A 22,656-nucleotide genomic window follows, 5' to 3' on the forward strand; every position below is an offset into this window, starting at 1 on the left:
AGCACTGTTGTGATCAAGGAAGGCAAATTTCACGCTCCTTCCACCAACACTCAAAGGGCAAATGACTTGTCTCGGTGCCTGTAGTGAATGCAGGGGCCTGGACTTAATTATGGTTGAACATTTCTTGAGCAGAGGCTAGGCTGTTTATATTATCTTTCACTGAATTCTCATAGTTACTGTATGAGGGATATGGCCAGTTTAGTCAGGTGGAAGGTGGTGGTAATGCTCATTGCAGACACAGGGTAGCTTTCCAACAGCTTGGGGGACGTACTGTACTGGGGAGGAATAGCTGGCCATCCACCTAGATAAACCTAATGCCGTTGGACAGACACTGCCAGAAGATCACGTCAGGAGGGAGGCTCACAGAGCAGGATCAGGGTTTTGGAGCATCAAGTGTAAATTTACTCATCTTTTTGTCTACCTTGTGTTCTGTCTGGTTTGACAGTTTTATATATCTGGCTGGATAACCCATCTGTCTGTCCAGCTAGAGCTTTGTGCGGCTCACTGAGTGTCTGCTGTCTTTCTGGCTGGAGGTCTGCATATCTGTGCTATGGGTTTGCCTGAGGATCTTTTCAAGTTGGCAGTCGGTCTGTCTGAGGTTTTTCCAGCTGAGTCTACTTGGAGGTTCACCAATCTATCAGTCTGAGGTCAGTACATCTAACTGTGAGGCTAGTGGGCTGTCTTGCTGACTGCATATTTGTCTGCCAAGCTGGTGACCTGTGTGCATCTACTGTCCAGTTCAAGGGCTGAGGCTTGTGTGGCTAGCAGCTAGGGGTCTGACTTGTTGGAGTCCTTTCATCTGACCAGATGGGAGTCTACCTGTTCATGTGGTTCTGGGTGTCTCTTCACCTAACTTGGGATATAGCTGGCCAGTTGCTTTGGGATCCATCTATTTCTCTGGTTGAAGATGGTGTCTCACTGTGGCTGAGAATCTTATCTGACCAACTAGGGGTCCATCCAACCAATGGGATCCTATGTATCTGAGGGCTAGGACCCCATCTGGCTAGCAGGGATTCCATTTACCTGAAGGATTTGCAGCGTATGTCCCACTGGCAGATGGTCTGTATAGTGGGGGGGGGGGGGGTGTCCATCTGACTCATGTTACTTTTTCTGAGAGTTCATCTACTTATCTGACCAGCTGACTACCTGGGAGTCCACCTGGCTGTCTTCCCAGCAGGAGATATATCAATGTGTCTGCCAAAATATGAATTCTGTATAGTTGGTGAGTTGGTAAAGTCTGTCCACTTGTCTGCCTAGTTGGAAGTCTGCCTGGCTAGGTGAAGCGTCTGTGCAATCAAGGGTCTGTGTGGCTGGTGTCTGCCTGACTGGAGTACATTTGGCTACCTGGGAGTCCGTGTGATTAGGCCTGTCAGTCTGTCTGCCCACATGGTAGCTCTGTCTAGCTGAAGGTCTGCCTAACTCAGGGGACATCTGTGTCTATTCAGTTGGGGATCTGTTCATGGCTGTCTGGGAGTCTGTCCAGCCAAGGGTCTGTCTGGCTGGTGTCTATCTAGCAACCTAGCCAGAGGAGAGGGTCTGTCTTTTTGCTGATGTCTTTTGCAGGGGGTGGTCTGTTAGACTGCTGGAGTGTCACTCTCCCTGACTGGAGGTCTACCCAGGGAATGGACTGTCCCCCTGAAGCTCTGGCTGTCTAGGGGAATGGCTATCTGCCTGTCCCAGTTGGAATTCTGTCTGCTTACCCATCTGGGGATCTCCTTACCTGTCTGTCTGAAGTCAGTCTGCTTGGCTGTTGTTATGCCTGGCTTCCATCTGTCTGAATGGTAGTGGGGGGTGAGGGTCCATCCATCTCTTTGTGTTGTAAGCTGAATGTCTGAGTGAGGGAGTCTCAGATACTGAAATGAACCGAGGTGGTCTCCAGACATCTATCTATCCATCATCCCCTTCACAACGGGGACCCGACCCTCAGCGAGGGTTGAGTTTATTCTTGAGTATGCTCAGTGTAATCTCACTAGCCATCATCACCCCACTACCTCCCCAAGTCTCATGGTGTTGCTGAAACTCGGCCTCTGTTTACTGGTGCCAAACAGAAATGCAGAGACAGTTTTGGGTGAAGTAGAAAAGAGTAGCTTTTATTGTTTTGCCAGGCAAAGGGGGCCACAGTGGGCTAATGCCTTGAATACCATGTGGCCCACCCTAGAGGGGGTGGTGAGGAGTGTTATAGTGTTCAAGGAGCAGGGGGCGATCGTGGACCGAGCTTGTGGACGGCCCTTGGAGTGGTTGGCATCAAGGTGAAGTTTCAGCATCTTCACCTTCTGGTTCAACCAGTCTATAGGGTCTATGTTTTTGCTGTCAGCACTTTTTATCTTGTGGGGATCTGCTTCCTGTAAAAACAACTTAGGAGGGAGTTCAGTGATTCTCCATGTGGCAGAATTATAGTCTAAATTGTTACCAGTTCCCTAGCTCAACAACTATTCTTTGTTTCTACATCTTCACATTTCCAAATCATTAACTCTTGAGTCAGCATTTTACTTCAAAAGATAAGGACACAGGGACTTGAACATGGTTTCGGTGCCTTGAATGCTATAACCACTAAGGCAAAGCCCCACATCTTCCACGCTAAGAAACATTTATTTTGATTCAGCCCAGCACCCCCATTCCCAACACTTCACAAAGCAGAGCATGACCCTCAGCAGTCCAGGCACCCATGTGGAGCAACAGACAGGCAGGGGCGCAGCGCTCACACCCGGGTCCACTCGGCAGGCGGATCTCGGGGTCCTTTAGGCCTCCCGATGCGCAGGTTAAAGCCTGGAAGAGGAAGGACACCATAAGGCTCATAAGAGAAGCTGAGGTGTGGATAGAAAGGCAACAGGTGGAAAATCATTCTCAGGCCTCCAGGCCCTCCTGGTTTGCTGCAGCCACATCCACAGGGCTCTGAGGATGTGAGTCCCCTGCCACCATCCCTGCCCCACCCCCGTCGCAACTGCAAACGGCCCCAGGAACCCAGGTTATCTGACTTACCTAGCCCACTACTCTGAGCTCCATCCACCACGTCCTCATAGGCGCCAGGCCCAGCCAGGCCTTCGTCAACAGGAACTGCGGGCAGAAAACCACCCCAACAGGTCAACTCAGACGGCCCTTCAAACTCGGGCATCCTCCCTGCCCAAGAAGTCGGGCTGTGGGCTGCGGGTCCTGGCCCAGCGGGCAGGGGCGTGGCCAGGGGCGTAAGACGGAGCCCTCTGCCCAGACCAGATGACTGGGTCAGAGACTGCGGCGGGGCCAGAGACCACAGCGTGGCCCGAGACGCTTCCGGGCGTGTCCTGAGGACAGGCAACAGTCCTAGAGGCATGGCCGGGGAAGCCCGAACCTCAGCCTTCCAGGGCGTGCTGGCCAGACTCGAGCTGGGGGGAGGGGAAGTCAGCGCGGCCTCCAGGCTCTCCAGAACCTAGCCAGAGAGGATCGGGAGGAACAGGTGGGGGACGATCCAACCCAGCTTCGCCCCCTGGCCTCTAAGACTTACCGCGGCCCGGCTGCGCGCCGCGCGCGTCCTCGGATGGCGCCTGCTGCCGCCAGGCGCGCGGCGTCACCTGGCTGTAGAGTGGCGTGTCGTCCGTGCCGCGCGCCCGCGCGCCCGCGCCTGCCCCGGTGCCCACGGGGGCCGCACGCTTCTGCACCACCGCGTAAGTGTCGGCCATGGAGAGGGCCGGGGGCCCGGGCACCGAGATGCTCCTGCGGGTGCGGAGGGCGGGGAGGAAGTGGAACTTCAGCGCCCGGGCGGGGGAGGGAGGGGGCAGCTCACTGGGCTAGCGAACCACCGGCTTCCTTCCCGCCCGAGGCGGTATGCAGTGGAGGAGCCCTGAGACGGAGGCGGCTGCTCTCTGGGGAAGGGGTCTCGTTTGTGTGTCCCTATGGGCCCAGCAGGTTGGGCGGATGAAGGAAGGAAGGGCGCAGCTGGCAGGTGAATAGGGCGAGGTGTTATTGAGGAGTGGTCATTTCTGTGTAGTTGTTTATTGAATAAATGAATGAGGAAGTGACATCTAAAGGGAAGGAAGGGAAAGTCTCAAAATGGAGAGCTGGTCTCAGACCAAGGGCTGAAGTCTGCCGACCAGATGTGAGGCCTGACAGTTGGGCAGCATCAAGAAATATCTGCTGAATTAATGACTTGGGGGGAATGTAGGGGTAGGGGCAGACGCAGTGTGATCTCGGTATTAAAGAATCATCTTCAGAAAGGTTCCCAGAGCTCAGTTCAAAGACAGGGCTGGTGAATATTTGGTGAACTGAACGACAAAGATGGCGCCAGTGTTTCAAGGGTGAGGAAACGGCTAGCTTCCAAGAAGAAGAAACTGGAAAGGGAAGACTCCAGGAATGGGGCTAGGTACCTGAGGACTCCGCTGGATGGGCGGGCGATGGCATTCAGGGTCTGAGAAGTCCGGAGGGAGAAGGCGTCATCGTAGAGTGGAACACGATTCTGGGGGAAAGACAGGAGGGGAAGGGCATGAGGCTTCAGAGGACGCTGTCCAGGCTCCTAGGGGAGATCACTGTGGTCTCTGTGGGGGGAGCTTAAGAAGAGACACTCTGATAAGGAAACGAGGAGGATGACAAAGGGAGATATCAACGTCAGTCCCTGCTACTAGAAGGAGTCCAAGGGCTGGATGCTGCCATAGTGGTGGCCGTGGAGCTCTGCTCTGGGTCCTGGTCTCTGAGGGTTGGAAGGGGGCCTTGGTACCTCCTTGAGGTTCTGGTAATGATGGTTGGCATTCTGTAGCGCTGAGAGAAACATCTGAGCCACTGTGTGGTACAGGAACCTGTACTGCTCCTGAGGTAGTGGGTAGGGGAGAAGACAGGTCATTGAGAAGGGAAGACAAGAGCAGGAGGGATGTGTCCTTGGAATGGGAAGAGCCTGCTCACACCTCTGTCTGTATGGCCATAGGCCGCTGCTTCCGAATCTCCAGGACCACACTGAAGAGGCTGAAGTTAGGTGGGATCATCTAGGGCAGAGAGACAGGCACATGAGAAGGACCTCGTGGGCACAAGACGCACGCTTCACGTGCATGCCCTCTTCATACCTGGGTCAGAAGCAACTGTCTCACATAATCCACAGTGCACAGGACACCTGTTCGCCCGCAGCCAGCACTGACAAGGAAGAATCAGAATGAGCTCCATCAGGGCCTTCCTGCAACCCATTTTAAAGAGGACATTTGAGGTGGGGGGTGAAGGGCTTAATTAATGGAGGGGCCCCTGCAGCACTTTTTGGTCCCCAGTATCCAGGTTATAATTTGAAAGGAAAAACGTTTTAATTGCTGATATTTGTTTAGCATCAGCTGTGTGCTTATTCCCCAGCAGACAGTCTGTGCTGAACAAATACTGACAATTTAAGTTGCAACTTTAGCAAGTGTGGCCTCAAGTTTCTCAAAATAGGCATTCAAGAAACTGCAAGACTGGCTTCAAGTCCTGCATTATTCTTCCCTGCCTCCCTCCCCAATTACCATCCCCTCTGTCTCACCAGATCCCCATAAAGCCCATTTATTAAACCTGCAGTGGACGCAGAGGGGGTTGGGACCAGATCCCTGGAGGTGCCGAGCTTCCTCAACCATGGCGAGCACATGGTCAGGATTGCTGGGGACCCCTCTGTCTGGCCAGGACATATACTGCAGCTGGGACACTGAGCGGGATTCCTGAGACACAGAAAATGAGAGGCAAAGAATAAAAAAAGAAAGAAAAGCATATATTGAGCAACTGTTTCATATCAGCCCTATTCTCCACACCTTCCATTTAAATGAAACAGATGCTAACTAAAGAGAAGGGCACTGTTGTAAATGCCCATTTTACAGACAGGAAAGTGGAGACAGGAAGCTCTCACCGTGCGGGAGTCCCCCCCTCCCCTTTCAGTACCTTCTGGAAGGTGACCTGCAGGGTCCTGAGTGTGATGTCTGGGTTCAGCCACATCTCCCTTGTCTGTGGATATGGGGCATGTGGGAAGAGGGCAGAGAAAAAAGATAACAGGTGCCAAAAGACACATTTTCAGGAAACAGCATTTCTGATTAAAAATTTTAAAAAAGGAGTTCCCTGGTGGCCTAGCAGTTAGGATTCTGGGCTTTTACTGCCATGACCTGGTTCAGTCCCTGGTCAGGGAACTGAGATCCTGCAAGTCGTGCAACACAGTCCTCCCCTCCCCCCCCCCCGCCCCCACCTCCCCTCACCAAAAAAAAAAAAAAACAAAAAACCCACCTATTTCTAAAAATTATTTAGTCCAAATATCCCCCATGACTTCTGTGAAGCAAACATTTTACATAAGGGAGAAAGAGAAACTATGAGCTAGTTCCAACAAGCTCATTTACAGTGAAAGAAAGAAATGTCTTTTGTTTTAAAACAAAAGTTTGCTTGTATTTTTCAGTACCAATTGTTTTTATAACCTATGAGGGATTTTTCTGAGTTCTTTTGAAAGGGTAAGGGAAATAAGAATTTAAAGACCCTAACCAGGTACATTTATATTTACAGAGATAACCATGATAGTGGTTAAAATGCAAAATCAATATATAATGAGTTCTGACTATTTGCATGTTAATACCAGAGAGCTCCCTGCACTGTGAGGGGGCCTGTGGGGAAATTGTTCATCCTTTCAAGCCCAGCCCAGAAGCATTTCACTCAGAATCTTCTGTGAAAGACAAAATCCAAGACTCCAATAAAGTGCTGTTCCCACCTCTACCCCAACTCACCAGAGTGATGCAGAAAGGTCCAATCTGCAGTGGTTCCTGTTGTAGGGCCCAGTAACGCTCACACTTTTTCTGCAAAAGACAAGGGGAAAAGGGCAGGGACTGAAGAGGGGAAGTCTGCCTCAGAGTTCATATTAACATGTGTGCAACCTCTTGGGACAGCCCAGCTTGCAGGTGGAAGCACAGAGAGCAGCAGAATCTCATCAGATTAAACACAGGCTCAGTGGAGATGTGAGCTTCTGACTGTGCAGGAGGAAGACAGTCCAGAATATTCTACTGTAAGCAACTGAAAACCTGGAAAAAAATGTATGAGCCACTATTTTCAGACACTGGTCTGCATGCATTTGCAGGACTGTGATCACTGAACAAAGGGAAACATATGAGTGAAACCCTATGATTTCCCAAGCTTACTGCGTAGAGGCAGTAACCAGGCTGCAGACCATGAAGGGTCTGATGATCCCACTAGTTGAGAAACCAGAAATCTTGACTCAGGGAGGCCAACACAGAGTTCTTGAAAGAATAGTACTATGCAAAAAAAAGCAAAGAACTCCAGAAATCTGAACGGGGTCCCCTTGAGTCTAATAATAATCTGGGCACATATGATATGAAACCCCATGAAGCTAGGAAAGAATAACTTCCCATGAAAGCATAATAGCTATGGAACTATAAGATGAACATTTCCTAGAGCTCACAATGTAACAGAAGTAATTTACATTTTCTCCAGCCAGAGTGGAGACCTGATTGATTAAAAAGGGCATTCAGTAAGGAACAAGACACCACACATTAGTAAGTAGAATGAACTTAGTTCTAGAATAAAGGCTTCTTTCGATGCACTCTTAAAAAGCTTAAAAATAAACCTTAAAATGATCAAATATCCAAAAATAACTGTCTTCCAAAAAAAGTTGCAATACCTTTTTTTAAAAGTTCCTTTTTAAAGGAAAATAACAAGATCTAAAATTTATCAATACTTGTGTAAAATCTGGGCTTCCCATGTGGCACTAGTGGTAAATAACCTACCTGGAAGTGCAGGATACATAAGACTTGCGGGTTTGATCCCTGGGAAGATCCCCTGGAGGAGGAAATGGCAACCCACTCCAGTATTGCCTGGAGAATCCCCATGGACAGAGGAGCCTGGCAGTCTACAGTCCATAAGGTCATAAAGAGTCAGATATGATGCAAGCAACATAGCAAGTGTAAAATTTAAAATATTAAGCATCCAATAAAAATTTATTAGACATACAAAGAAGCAAAAAATATGACCTACACCCAGGAGATAAGTCAGTCAATAGAAAAACACCCAATACAGATGAGAAAAAACATAGACAAAGACTTTAAGACAGCTTTTGTAAATGTTCAAAGATGAAAAGGAAAAACACGAATGTGATGGGAAAAAAAAAAGATATTAAAAAGACCTAAATGGAACTTATAGAGAGGAAAAATAAAATATATGAAATAAAAAATTCACTATCTAAGGTACATGAAAAGATGTTCGACATTGGTAATTATTAGAGAAATGCAAATTAAAATTACAATGAGGTACCACCTCACACTAGTCAGGATGACCATCACTAAAAAGTCTACAAATAACAAATGCTGGTGAGGATGTGGAGAAAAGAGACCCCCCATACATTGCTGGTGGGATTATAAACTGGTGCAGTCACTATGGAAAACAATATGGAGGTTCTTTAGAAACTAAAAAGAGTTGCTATATGATCCAGAAATCTTACTCCTGGGCGTATATGTGGACTAAACTTTAATCTGAAAAGATACACGCACAATGTGTTCATAGTAGCAGTATTCACAATAGCCAAGACATGGAGACAACCTAAGTGTCCAGTGACAGATGAATGAGTGAAGGAGATGTATATATACACACACACAATATCCTCATCCATAAAAAAGAATGAGATAATGCCATCTTTGGCAACATGGATGGACCTAGAGATTATCATACTAAGCAAAGTAAGTCAGAAAGAAAAGACAAATGCCATATGATATCACTTATATGTGAAATCTAAAATCTGACACAAATGAACTTATCTACAAAAGAGAAACAGACTCAGGAACACAGAGAACAGACTTGTAGTTACTGGGGGAAAGGGGTGTGGAGTGTGGGATTAGCAAAAGGAAACTGTTATATACAGAATGGATAAACAAGGTCCTACTATATAGCACAGGGAACTACATTCAGTATCCTGTGATAAACCATAATGGAAAAGAATATGAAAAAAATTCACTGCCTAATCGCAGATTAGGGGCTTCCCTAGTGGTGCAGTGACTAAAACTCTATCTCCCAACACAGGGGGCCTGGATCAGGGAATTAGACCCACGTGCCACAACCTGAAGATCCTGAGTACTGCAGCTAAGATCTGGCATAGCCAAATAAATAAATTTTTCTTAAAAAAAATAGATTAGATACCAGAAGATCAGTGAACACAAAGGCATAGCAATAGAAACTATTAAAAATGAAAAAGTGGAGGAAAAAAACTAACAGAATCAGATATCTGTGGAAATATATCAAGTGGCCTAATGTATGTGTACCTGGAGTTCAGAAGGAGAGAAGAGGGGAGAATGGAAACTATTTTTGAAGAAATAATAGCTGGAATTTTTTCCAAATTTCATTAAACTATGAGCCCACAGACCCAGAAAGATCAATGAACCATAAAGAGAATAATCTGAAGATTATTAACACCAAGTTAGATCATGATCAAATTGCTGAAAAATCATAATAAAGAAAAAAAATCTTAAAACCATCATACACAAAAAGACATTAAATTTGAGAAATAAGAATGACAGCAGAATTTTGTCAGAAGCTTGCAAGCCAGAGGTCAATGGTGTTATGCCCTAAAAATGCTAAAACTAAAAATTCAGACAAAAGCTGAAAGACTTTATCATAAGCAAAACTGAAATATTAAAGTAAGCTTTTCAGGAACTTCCCTAGTAGTCCAGTGGTTAAGACTCTGCACTTCCACTGCAGGGGGCATGGGTTTGATCCCTGGTTGGGAACTAATATCCCACATGCTGCATGATGAAGCCAAAAGTAAATAAATAAAATTCCGATTTCTTCTTTAACAAAAAAAAGGTAAGCTTTTTATACAAAAGAAACATGATACCAGGTGGGATAATGACCTACACAAAGGGATGAAGAATAAAGAAAAAGGTAAATATGTAGCTAAATATAAAAAGTATTTCTCATTTTTAACATCTTTAAAAGATAATCTAGTGAATTTTACCAAAAAAGAAGGAATAACAACCCTTCACAAATTTTTCCAAAAATTTGAAGAAGGACTATTTTATGAGACCAGTATTACTCTGGTATCAAAACCAGACAGATAGCACAAGAAAACTATTCAACATCTCAAGAATACAGACAGAAGAATCATTAACAAAAGATTATACACAGTACACAAGATTGGTTCAAGATATGAAAGTCAATATATGAAAGTCAATCAATGCCATATACCATAATAACAAAATAAAACAGAAACACATGATGAACTCAATAGATGCAGAAAAAATGAACAAAATCCAGTACCTTTTCATAATAAAAACATGAAAGGCACTAGACATAGAAAAGAAATTCCTCATTTTAAATTAAAAAGCAAAACCAACAACAAGTATCTTAAAAAAACCTACAGGTAACATTTAATGTTGAAAGGCTGAATAGTTTGTGCTTAAGATCAGGAACAAGACAAAGATGTTTGCAGTCTCTACTTCTGAACAATTTTGTATTGGAAGTTGTAACCAGTGCAGTTAGGAAAAAAGAAATGAAGCAAAGAAAGGAGAGGAGGTGGGAGGGAGGAAGAAAGAAAAGGACAGGAAAGAAAAAAGATGGGAAGGAAGAAGAAAGAAAGGAAAGTTACCCAGATTGGAAGAGACAAAACTATCTCAACTTGCAGACAGCATGATGTTATATATAAAAGTGATATTAGATGAAGTGTTAATCACTTAGTCGTGTCCAACTCTTTGTGACCCCATGGAACGTAGCCCGCCAGACTCCTCTGTCCACAGATTTTTCCAAACAAGAATACTGGAGCAGGTAGCCATTCCCTTCTCCAGGGGATCTTTCTGACCCAGGAATCGAACCTGGGTCTCCTACATTGCAGGCAGATTCTAGCCACTGGGAAAGCCCTATAGAAATCATATATAAACAACCCTGAAGAATACACACACACACACACACACACTATATTAGAGCTAAAAAGTGAGTTCAGCAAGGTTCAGAATACAAAATCAATACAGAAAAATCACTTGTATTTTCATGTAAAGAAAACTGTTGTTTGCAGTATCTACCCTGAATTGATAGATTCAGTGCAATCCTTATCAAAATCTTAGGCTTTTTGATAATATTGGCAAGCTAATCTTAAAATTAGTATGTTAACATCAATAAATGTGTTGTGGACACACAAGGCTGCCCTCAGGTTTGATGATTCAATAGGAGGATTCACAGGACTCTGTACAGAGTTGTACTCATGGCTACAATTTATCACAATGAAAGGATACAGAATAAATTGGCAAAGGAAAAAGGTGCACAGGGTGAAGTCTGCAGAAAACAAGGTACCAGCTTCCAAGGGTCTTCACCCAGTAGAGTCACTTAGGATGTGCTCAACTCCTCCAGCTATGAGTTGTGACCACACACGTGAAATATCCACCAGGAGCTCCTTAGGAATTCAGTGCCCAAGGTTTTTACTCGGGGGCTCTATGTGGTATGTAGGCACCTCTGACTAGCATGGGCCAAAACCTCAGACTTCAGAAGGAAAGCAGGTGTCATGTAAACCTACTGTCACTTAGACACATTGCTCATATAAATACTTTAGGCAAAGTGGGCCACTCTTACTGGAAATCAGATTTCCAGTTAAAAGCCAACCTTACAGGAAGGCCTTTCTAAGCATAAGCCCTTATGCTTGCTATGTTAACTCTTTTCTGCACAGCAAGTGACCAAGAGTAGACAAAACAATCTTGAAAATAGAACAAATTTGGAAGACTCACACTTCTTGATTTCAACACTTAACTACAGACCTACAACATGCTGTAGTACTGGCATAGTACTACAATCAATGGAATAGAATTGACAGTCCAGAAATAAACCTTTACATGTACGGTTGGTCAATTGATTTTCAACAAAAGACCAAGACCATCCAGTGGAGAGAGCAGTCTTTTTAACAAGTAGTACTGGAACAACTGGATATGTATAAACAAAAGAATGAATTTGGATCCCCTATCTTACACCATATACAAAAATTAACTCAAAATGAAAATGAATCAGAGACCTAAGCATAAAACACTTAGAAGAAAACATAGGAGTAAATCTTTTTGACCTCTGGTTAGACAGTGACTTGTTAGAAACAGCCCCAAGAGCACATCAAAACAATAGATTGGAAGTCTTCAAACTTATAAAATGTTTGTGCTTCAAAGGACACTGTAAAGAAAATGAAAAGACACCCACACAATGAGACAAATATTTGTAAATCATATACTGATAAGGGATTTGTATTCAGAAGAATTCTTCCAACAATAAAAAGACAAATAATCCAATTTAAAAATGGTAAAGGGGGACTTCCCTGGTGGTCCAGTGATTAAGACTCTGTGCTGCCAATGCAGGGGGCACAGGTTCAATCCCTGGCTGGGAAACTAGATCCCACACGCTGCAATGAAAGCTCCCACACACAGCAACTAAGACCTGGCACAGCTAAATAAATGAGTAAATTTTTTTAAAAAATGGTAAAGGACCTAAACAAATACTTGTCCAAAGAAGACATACACATGGAAAAATAAGCACATGAAAAGATATTTTGTAAATCCACATCACTAGGCAAATGCAAACCAAAACCGTGAGACACCACTTCCCACCCATTAGGATGGCTAAAAAACAAAAACAAAAAGTAACATATATCTTGGTGAGTGTAAGGAAAAAAATGGAACCCTTGTGCATTGTTGGTGAGAATATAAAGTGGTGCAGCCACTGTGGAAAACAAAAACATTAAACACAGCATTGCCACATGATCCAGTGATTAGTTCTACTACCCAAAAAAATTGAAAACAAGGACTCAAAACAGATACTTATATATTAATATTTATAGCAGCATTATCACAATAACCAAAAGGTAGAAACAACCCAAATGTCCATCAAAAAATGAATGGATAAACAAAATGTGATACAAATATAAAACAAAGTGTTATTCAGCCTTAAAGAGAATGAATTTTGATACACTTTGCAGCATGGATGAAGCTTGAAAACATGATAAATGAAATAAGTCAGACACAAAAGGACAGGTATTATGTGATTCTACTGATATGAGGTACCTAGAATAGGCAAATTAATAAAGCCAGAAAGTAAAATAAAGGCTACCAAGAGCTACAGGAAGAGTAAAGGGGAAGTAATTATTAAATGGATAGAGTTTCTCTTTTGGATGATGAACAAGTTCTGGAATTGGATATTGATAATGGTTTGAAACATTATGAATGTACTTAATGTTTCTAAATTGTACATTTGAAATCATTAAAATGGCAAAATTTATGTCATGTATATTTTACCACAACCGAAAAAAAGAAAGACACAACGAATACCACTTCATATCCAACAAGGATGGCTATAATGAAAAAGACAAAAATAACAAATTTGGTAAGAATGTAGAGAATTTGGAAGACTCATACATTGCTGGTTGAAATGTAAACTGGAAAACAGTTTGGCACGTCCTCAAAATGTTAAAAATAAAGCTTACTGTATGACCCAACAATTCCACTTCTAGGTATATACTGAAGAGAAATGAAAACATACTTCTACACAGAAACTTGCACAGAATGTTTGTAGCAGCAATATTCATAATCACCAAAAAGTGGAAATAGCTCAAATTTTATAAAGTGATTATGCTGTGTGTGCTTAGTCACTCAGTCATGTCCAACTCTTTGCAGCCCCGAGGACTGCAGCCCGGCAGACTTCTGTCCATGGGATTCTCCAGGCAAGAATACTGGACTGGGCTGCCATGCCCTCCTCCAGGGGATCTTCCCCATACAGAAATCGAAGTCAGGTCTCCCACTTTGTGGGCAGATCCTTTACCGACTGAGCCATGGAAAAATAAAACAATGTTATCCAGCAATAAGAAGGACTGAAGTATTGACATGGGCTTCCCTTGGTGGCTCAGTCAACACATGCTACACTATGCATGAGCCTTAAAAACACTACCTTAGTGTTTGAAGCCACTCACCAAAGACAATGTGTCATATGATTGCAGTTATATGAAAAGTCCAGAGTGGGCAAATCTAATAGAGCAGACAGATTAGTAGTTGCTTAGGATGGAGTTTGGTAGGAAATGGAGTATGACTGAAAATGGATATAAGGTTTCTTTATGGGGTGATGAAAGTATTCTAAAATTTATTGTGGTGATGGTTGTATAACTCAGGAATATACTAAAAACAACTGAATTGCATACTTTAGATGGATGAATTATATATCTCAATAAAGTTTTTTTTAATCTATATGAAAATAATAGCAGTATGTTGTGTAGTATATTTTAAATTTAGAACTAAACCTGTGGCAACAAGAGCCTGAAGCATAGAAATAGAAAATTGAAATATGCTGTTGTAAAGTTCTCACATTTTACCTGAAATGGTATAATAATAGTATTTGAACACAGACTGTGATAAGTACATATTTCACTAAACACACAAGCACATAACACAGAGATAAAACTAATAAGGTAATAATGACTATGAAATGGAGTCAAAAATTCTCAGTAAAAAAGACAGAAAAGAAGAAATGAACAAGAACAGATGGAACATAGAGAAAACAAATACTGACACATTAAACATGGTGGTGGTTTAGTCACTAAGTCTTGTCCGACTCTTGAAACCCCATAGACTGTAACCCATCAGGCTCCTCTGTCCATGAGATTTTCCAGGCAAGAATATTGGAGAGGGTTACCATTTCCTTCTCCAGGGATCTTCCCAACCCAGGGATCAAACTCCTGCATTGCAGGTGTATTCTTTACTGCTGAGTCACCAGGGAATCCCCCAACACATTGTTAGCCACTCAGTCATGTCCGACTCTTTGCAACCCCATGAACTGTAGCCCACCAGGCTCCTTTGTCCATGGAATGCTCCAGGCAAGAATACTAGAGTGGGTAGCCATTCCCTTTTTCCAGGGGATCTTCCCCACCCAGGGATCAAACCCAGGTCTCCTGCATTACAGACAGATTCTTAACCATCTGAGCCACGAGGGAAGTCCAACACATTAAATACTACACCAATTAAAAGGCAGAGATTGTCAGATTGGATTTAAAAAGTAAGTATCCACAATATGATAGCTATAAGAAATAATTTAAAAATAAAAATGAGGAATTTCCTGATGGTCCAGGGGTTAGGACTCCATGCTTCCACTGCAGGGGGCACAGGTTCAATCCCTGGTTGGAGAACTAAGATCCCTCAAGCCTCGCGGTATGGACAAAAAATAAACTGAAATTGAACACAGATTTTAAAAAGTAAAAGAATAGGAAAGATAATCACGCACACACTAATCTAAGGAAGTTTAAATGGCTATATTAATACCAAAGTATACTTCAGAGAAAGGGTCATAAAAGAGACATTACATATTGAAAGCAGGCTTGATTCATCAGGAGACATAATCCTGACTGTATAAGCACTCAATTATAGTTTTAGAGTACGTTAAGCAAAAACTGACAGAACTGAAAGAAAAAAGATAAATGCAAAATTACAGTTAGAAATCTCAACACTCCTCTTTCAGCAAATAATAGGGCAAGTAGACAAAAAAACAACTATTTCTGCTTTATTGAATATGCCAAAACCTTTGACTGTGTGGATCACAATAAACTATGGAAAATTCTGAAAGAGATGGGAATGGGAATACCAGACCACCCAACCTGCCTCTTGAAAAACCTGTATGCAAATCAGGAGGCAAGTTAGAACTGGACATGGAACAACAGACTGGTTCCAAATCGGGAAAGGAGTACGTCAAGGCTGTATATTGTCACCCTGCTTATTTAACTTATATTCAGAGTACATCATGAGAAACACTGGGCTGGATGAAACCCAAGCTGGAATCAAGATTGCTGGGAGAAATATCAATAACCTCAGATATGCAGATGACACCACCCTTATGGCAGAAAGTGAAGAACTAAAGAGACTCTTGATGAAAGTGAAAGAGGAGAGTGAAAAAGTTGGCTTTAAACTCAACATTAAAAAAAATAAAAATAAACTCAACATTCAGAAAACTAAGATCATGGCATCTGGTCCCATCACTTCATGGCAAATAGATGGGGAAACAGTGACAGACTATTTTTGGGGACTCCAAAATCACTGCAGATGGTGATTGCAGCCATGAAATTAAAAGACGATTACTACTTGGAAGGAAAATTATGACCAACCTAGACAGCATATTAAAAAGCAGAGACATTACTTTGTTAACAAAGGTCCATCTAGTCAAGGCTATGGTTTTTCCAGTAGTCATGTATGGATGTGAGAGTTAGATTATAAGGAAATCTGAGCACAGAAGAATTGATGCTTTTGAACTGTGGTGTTGGAGAAGATTCTTGAGAGTCCCTTGGACTGCAAGGAGATCCAACCGGTCCATCATAAAGGAGATCAGTCCTGAATGTCCATTGGAAGGACTGATGCTGAAGCTGAAACTCCAATATTTTGGCCACCTGAGGCGAAGAGCTGACTTATTTGAAAAGACCCTGATGTTGGGAGTGATTGGGGGCAGGAGGAGGAGAAGGAGATGACAGGATGAGATGGTTAGATGGCATCACCGACTCAATGGACATGAGTTTGGGTAAACTCCAGGAGTTGGTGAGGGACAGGGAAGCCTGGCATGCTGTGGTTCATGGGGTTGCAAAGAGTCGGACACGACTGAGCGACTGAACTGAACTGGGACAAAAAAATATGAATAATACAATTTGAGTAATACTATTGACAAGCTTGTACTAATTGACAGTTATAAAACAGTTGAAGGTTTCAATACTCCTGTTGGGAACTGACAGAACATTTAGAGAAAAGAAATCAGTAAAGATATAAGATACAATAAAGATATAAAAGATTAAAGTGTCTTTCAAAAAGACACAGTCAATTTGACCTGATATTTATAGAATACTCAACCAAGCAGAATACACATTCTCTTCAAGTGCACACAAAACATTTACCAAGACCTTTCGTTTTCATGGCCACAAAACAAGTTTCAATACAAAGAACAATATAAAATATAAAAATATAAAATTGTTCTTTGACCACAATGGAACTGAAATTTAATAACATGAAGATATATGGAAAAGTCCCCAATATTTGGAAATTAAGCACAGCCATGGTCAAATACCATGTCAAAGAAGAAATCACAAGGGCAACTAGAACACAGGTTGAATTAACTGGAAAAAAAAGACAACATAGTTTATGAAATGTAGCTAGAGCAGTGTATAGAGAAAAATGAATGGCATTACTTACATGTGATAAAAATCACAAATCTATTATCTAAGCTTAAAGAACTAGAAAAAAAAGAGCAAGTTAAACCTAAACCAGAAGAAAGGAAATGATAAAGATAAAAGAAATTAATGAAATAAAAATGTAAAAATAGAGAAAATGAATAAAATTCAAAGCAGCTTCTTTGAAAAAATAAAACTAATAATCCTCTAGCCCAGAGACTGGCTAACTTTTTATAAATGGACAGATAATAAATCTTTTAGACTTTGTGAGCCATACAGTCTACCTAACTTGCAACTACTGATCTTGACAATTGTGGCATGTATACACTATGTATACCAATGAGCATGACTATGTTCTAATACATTTTTATTTACAAAACCAGGCAGCAGGACAGATTTAGTACAACAGTTAAAAGTTTGCTTCTTTATTCTAGCCAGACCGAATAGCCAGGAGAGAAAGACATATCACAACTATCAAAATTAGGGATGAAAAATGTACATAACTACAGATTGCATAGACTCCATGATCAGCCAGCTATCCCAGCAGGCCAGGATGCAGAAACCATGTGCCTTCAATGTTGATATACATTTACTGAGTAACTAATTTATGCTTATGGGCAAAACAAAGATCCCTGCTCTCCTGGAACTTTGCTTCTACTCAGGGAGACAGAATAAACAATATACATAATGCATTTGTAGATTACCTTATATTTCATTCAGAAGTTGGTAAGAACTGTGAAGAAAAATGAAAGTAGGACCAGGAAAGGAGAGTGGGAGTTTCAAATGGGGTGAGGTCCAGGAAGATCTCATTGAGGAAGGAGCATTTGAGCCAAGACCTGAAGGTGGTGATGGAGCAGCCCAAGGGGGAAAATGTCCCAAGCAGAGGGAACAGACAAAGCATAGGACCTGAGGCAGAACAAAGGCCCCAGTGGTTGAAGCATAGTGAATAAGTGGGAGAAACGTGGGGAAAGACATCAGAGTCTTACTGGGGAAGCCAGTTATAGGGCCTTGTGGTCTATGGGGCAGGAAGATCAGCAGGAGAGGGTTGCCAATGTTGGAGGGATGAGCCCCACGAATAAAAGAAAAAAGATCATAAAACAAATTAAAGCCAGTAATAGCGGGCTTGGCAGAGCTACAGTGGGGGTCACTCCAAGAACCAGTCCCTTGAGTCACAGGATCAGGGGAGAGCTAGTGAGATTTCGCCTATCTCCTGCACAAGGACATGCCCCTGAGAGGCTGAGCACACCTACCCGTCCATTCTCCGTCTCCTGACAGGCCATCAGGATGACCTAGACATAGGGGTAAGGGAGGAGAATCAGTTTAAGGGGTGCAGTTACCAGGGCCAGGGGAGGACCCGGAATACTGGCCACACCTCCCCCTCCCCCAAAGCTGACCTTGACCCCAAATTCCCAGATGAGGCGCCAGAAGTCCAGCAAGGTGTGAGGCAGGGGTCCTTGCGTGGCGATGTAGGCCTGGCTTCCGTCTGTGCCCTGGTAAAGGCTAAGTTCACTATCGAGGCTCTGCTGTCACCTCCACCGCCTCTGCCCCTTTCCTGACTCCCAGCCTGACCCTGATGAAGTTGCCATTGATGTAGTCGCCATGTCCCTCTTCCTGAAGCAGCGAAAGGATCACTCGTGTCTGATCGTCTGCCAGCAGGAGAAATGAGAAACATGGAGTTTGTGGGTGATGGGGCCCTGATGGCCTCCCAGATGAAAGCCAGCAGGGGATGGCACACCTTGGGGGATCCCATCGAAGTGCACTGGTGCGATGCTAGGGAGAAATGCAGCCACTGCAAGGCTCTGGGACGGAGAGTTCTGGGAACCCAGAAGGACACAGGGACCCTCGCTAGCACCTGGATCCCACGGGCTGGGGGCACCGACTCCTCCGGAGGCCCCACCCCCAGCCCCGACTTACAAGGCAACACATCCTTGTAGCGGTTCTTCCTCACGTTCTCGGGTCGACTGCCGGCCTCAGTTGAGCGCACGCTTTCTGTCTTCCAGGCAGCTGAGCGGGTCCGGATGTCCTGGTGGGAGGACCGCAAGAAGACCCGGGGTGGGAAGAGAGTGAGAGGAGCCAGATCAGAGTCCTGGGACACTGAGGCTCTCACAGGGATATGCGGCACGTGGCCGATGGAAGGTGAGCGCTGCGTCCAGATAGTGTAGAACCTACTAATTACATTGATTCAATAACAGTAGCCATTCAGAGTGCCCTCTCTAGGCTAAGCCCTGTGTAAGGGCACTGAACTATCTGCAAGGTGGGTATACTGACTCCCCATTGTGTAGGTAAGAAAGATGAGGCACCACATGTGTGAGTGACTTTCTGAAAGTGTCACCCAGGAAGTGGGTGAGTGAGTGTTGAACTCAAACCTCTGAGCATCTGTCCCCGTACCCTCAGTGTGTATTCACATCTTATCCTGAACAATACTTGTCATATATTATGTACTTAATATAACAAACATGATGATACACAAGAGGATAATATACAATGTATATGAATTAAATGTATAATATTACTTATGTAGATACTATTAGGAGCTTTAATACTGTTAGATTATTATGATCAGTGAATAGTATTGCCATCATGATCAGGTATTCATAATCATGACAATAATAAATAACACCTACCAAGCCACCGTGAGTGCAAGCCACCATTCTAAGTGTTCTTATACCCATCAGGTAGGTCATTTAAGTCTTCATGGACACATTTCTGCAGTGGGTACCACTATGTAGATGAGGAAACCAAGGCCCAGAGAGGCCTTGGCAGACTCCTGTGAGTGCAGGAGATTGCAGGAGGGTGGCCTCCAGCGACTGGCCCTGCTCACCCTGGCCAGCTTATTCATAGGGGTCCTCAGCACTGCTCACTGTCCCAGACTGGACCCAGACCTGGATGGATATGATGTCATGTACTACCTGGGTATTATATGTTTACATTTATTGTGCACATTTTCATATTGAATAAATTATATATTCTGCATTTATTACACATTTCTTATATATAATATTTATTTTATATTTGTGTAAACAGATTTATCTTATACTTTTATCTATTACATCGTTTCTTAGAAACTTGAATAACTGCTCATTTTATAAATGAGTATTTATGTTTATTCTACTGTTCTGTGAAATTAATGTATAAATTATAGTTTATGACCATATTTATACATATACACTATATATTTTATATTTACTAATACAATTATTTCATAAATCTGTTCTCTATTTCTATTGTACTTAATGATTATATAGTCATTTATTACTTACATATATTTATCAGACATTTCTAAATTTGAGATGTCACCATATATGATTCTAACACGTTTCTATGTTATTATATTTAAAATATCTCAGTACTTGTACAGTGTGATGCCTACGACGCTGCTGCATTAGCACTCCTTGCGTATGGCTTGCACTACCCCACTGTAAAGTTTAGGATTATTTATAACTAGTGACAAAGGCGCCTATAAAGTAAGCGCTCAAGATGTGCTAAGCGGTCTTTACCCACAGTGGCTATTTTAATCCTCAGGTCAGTTTCGTCACATTTCACCCTAGGAGAAACAGAGGCCAGAGACCGGATAAAGCGCCTCAAGCCACATCGTCTGTAAGAACTGGCGTCCATATCCTCACCGCAGCGGGGCCTCCTGCCTCTTGGTTCCTCTTTCCCCAGCCCCTTCCTCCCCAGGACCACAGTAGTGGCAGTGACCCCCGGGTCGTCTGGAGCGGCAGGCATCGCGTGAGCGCCCGCATTCTCCGCTCAGCCACCGATGATACCGGGAGCGCAGCTAGGGCGCAGGGACCCGAGGGCGTGTGCGGCTCCGCCCGGGACGGCCGTGGACTTCGCCCTCTGGGACTCTGCAGGCAGAAGGCGAAGACGGGCAGGGAGAGAGTGCGACAGAGAGAGGTGCTGGGGAGAGAAAAACTGAGAGATCCCGAAGTGAGAAAACGACCCTGGACGCCGAGAGAGAAGCAAAGTGCAGCAGGGTGCACAGAAGAACAGGCAGAGGTCCGGACTGTACAGGGCGAGGAGCAGGAGCTCGGCAGTCCACACTCGCCCACTCACGCTGAACTCGCCGGCGAAGACCACCCCATCCCTGCCGCCCAGTGCCTCCAGCTGCTCCAAGAAGCTCCGCGCAGCATCCAAACTGCGGCTCATGGCGCCGCCTGGGAGTGAGGCGCAGTTCACCTGTGGCACTCCGCGCTCTCTGCTGGGGTAGACTCCACTGAAGGCAGCCGAGGCCCCCGCCTCAGATGCCGCCAGCCAATGGGAGTGCGCAGCGGCAGACAGGGCACGCCCCTCGACCAATGACACTCAGGTCCCGCCCCAGCCCTGCCCACAGGCTCCCGGACTGAGGGCGCTGGGCTCTTCTGGCTGTGCGTGGGGCTGGAAAACTGCGCCGGTGCTTCCATTATTTTGTCTCCGCGCGGGCTGACTGAGTCCCTATGGTCATATAGACATCTCCTCTAGCTTGGGCCCGGGGTCCACGCCCTAGCAGGGCGAATGGCTGCACCCTCGCCCGGCCTCCAGGGCCCGTCTTCTGGGAGCTGGACAGTGGCCGGATCCCAACCAGGGTGGCGTGTCAGCTGCGAGTAAAGACGGCTGCCTAGATCGAGCTGAAATTCCTAACCGGGAAACCCTGTGTGGAGACCTTACCCCGCTCTGCGCTCGGGCGGAGCCCAAGGGAGGTTGGGAGAGGTAGCCGCGGGGGGAAATGACACCCGGGGCACCTGAGCTGTGGGAAAGACAGAATTTCTTGAGGTTCCTTCTTTTTCTGGGTTGGGCCAGGAGGAGCTGAGGGAGCCAGGATCATCCTAATTTGAGCATCTCAAGCTGTATAAAACTTCCAGGAAACAGAACTGAGGTTTTGGGAGTGGGTTCCAGGGGTCTAGATGTTCTCAACGCTTTTAAGGATTTTTTTTTTTTTTTAATCTTCATACTGTCGTCTTCAGAAAATGGGGAGAAGGCCATAGGACAGCTGCAGGCCTAGGGCCACCAAGGGGAAGGCTGGAGAGTAGAGAGGAGCCGGGGCCCCTGCCAAGGGCCGGCAGTGTAGATGGGCTACCCATCCTTCACTTTGGAGGTAAGGAGTGTGAACCTAATTCATTAGGCAGTTATCAGAATGTTGTCACAGACAGGCAAACTGTTGCTTAAAGGACTCGGGTCTCTGGTTATCCCAGCCACTCAACTTCGACAAGCAGGGCGAAAGCAACCACAGGCCATATGTAAAGGGATGAGCATGACTATATTCCAAACTTTATTTGTGGATTTTAAGTTTTAATTTCATGTGTCACAGTTTTGTTTCTTTGGTCGGCTGCAGGTTGTAGGTTGCCAATCCCGGTTTAAGTGACTAAGAAGGCAAAAAGCAGGTCAGTAGGGATGTTTCACTTATTGAAGGATCGAGTCACTGTTGACTCAGTCATCTTTGAAAGTTCAAAGGAGGTCAGTAGTGACCACCGAGGATGGACGTTGTCAGTGAGTTCATTGCAGGTCAATGAGAGTTCCTTGGATGGTCATGGAGACAGTCAGTAGATGTCAGTGACAGTTACTGGGAGGTCAGTGAGAGA

At 44.3% G+C, this 22,656-nt stretch overlaps 1 protein-coding gene across 1 annotated transcript; it reads right to left on the minus strand.

Annotated features, from left to right (window-relative positions):
• Positions 1–2,079: 2,079 nt before the first annotated feature.
• On the minus strand, positions 2,080–21,607 carry PTPN18 (protein tyrosine phosphatase non-receptor type 18). The gene is made up of 15 exons (XM_065927957.1): positions 21,155–21,607; positions 19,013–19,121; positions 18,668–18,744; positions 18,493–18,588; positions 18,349–18,387; positions 6,675–6,743; positions 5,851–5,913; positions 5,491–5,633; positions 5,025–5,091; positions 4,869–4,946; positions 4,685–4,774; positions 4,338–4,426; positions 3,479–3,687; positions 2,980–3,054; positions 2,080–2,766 (listed from the first exon to the last, which is right to left on the minus strand). Exons 1-15 carry the CDS (start codon positions 21,245–21,247, stop codon positions 2,699–2,701), a joined length of 1,365 nt encoding a protein of 454 aa, XP_065784029.1. The 5' UTR covers positions 21,248–21,607; the 3' UTR covers positions 2,080–2,698.
• Between the last annotated feature and the right edge of the window lie 1,049 nt (positions 21,608–22,656).

Source organism: Muntiacus reevesi, chromosome 3 (genome assembly GCF_963930625.1).
Source record: "Muntiacus reevesi chromosome 3, mMunRee1.1, whole genome shotgun sequence".
Lineage (NCBI taxonomy): Eukaryota > Metazoa > Chordata > Mammalia > Artiodactyla > Cervidae > Muntiacus > Muntiacus reevesi.

What these genes read in the sequence shown, in the direction of transcription:
- PTPN18 (XM_065927957.1), bottom strand. Translation starts at nt 21,247, where the DNA reads ATGAGCCGCAGTTTGGATGCTGCGCGGAGCTTCTTGGAGCAGCTGGAG. An exon ending in TCTTCGCCGGCGAGTTCAGC is followed by an intron (nt 19,122 to 21,154) that starts GTGAGTGGGCGA and finishes TCCTCCCACCAG; the next exon opens with GACATCCGGACCCGCTCAGC. An exon ending in ATTACCAGAACCTCAAGGAG is followed by an intron (nt 4,427 to 4,684) that starts GTACCAAGGCCC and finishes TCTTTCCCCCAG; the next exon opens with AATCGTGTTCCACTCTACGA.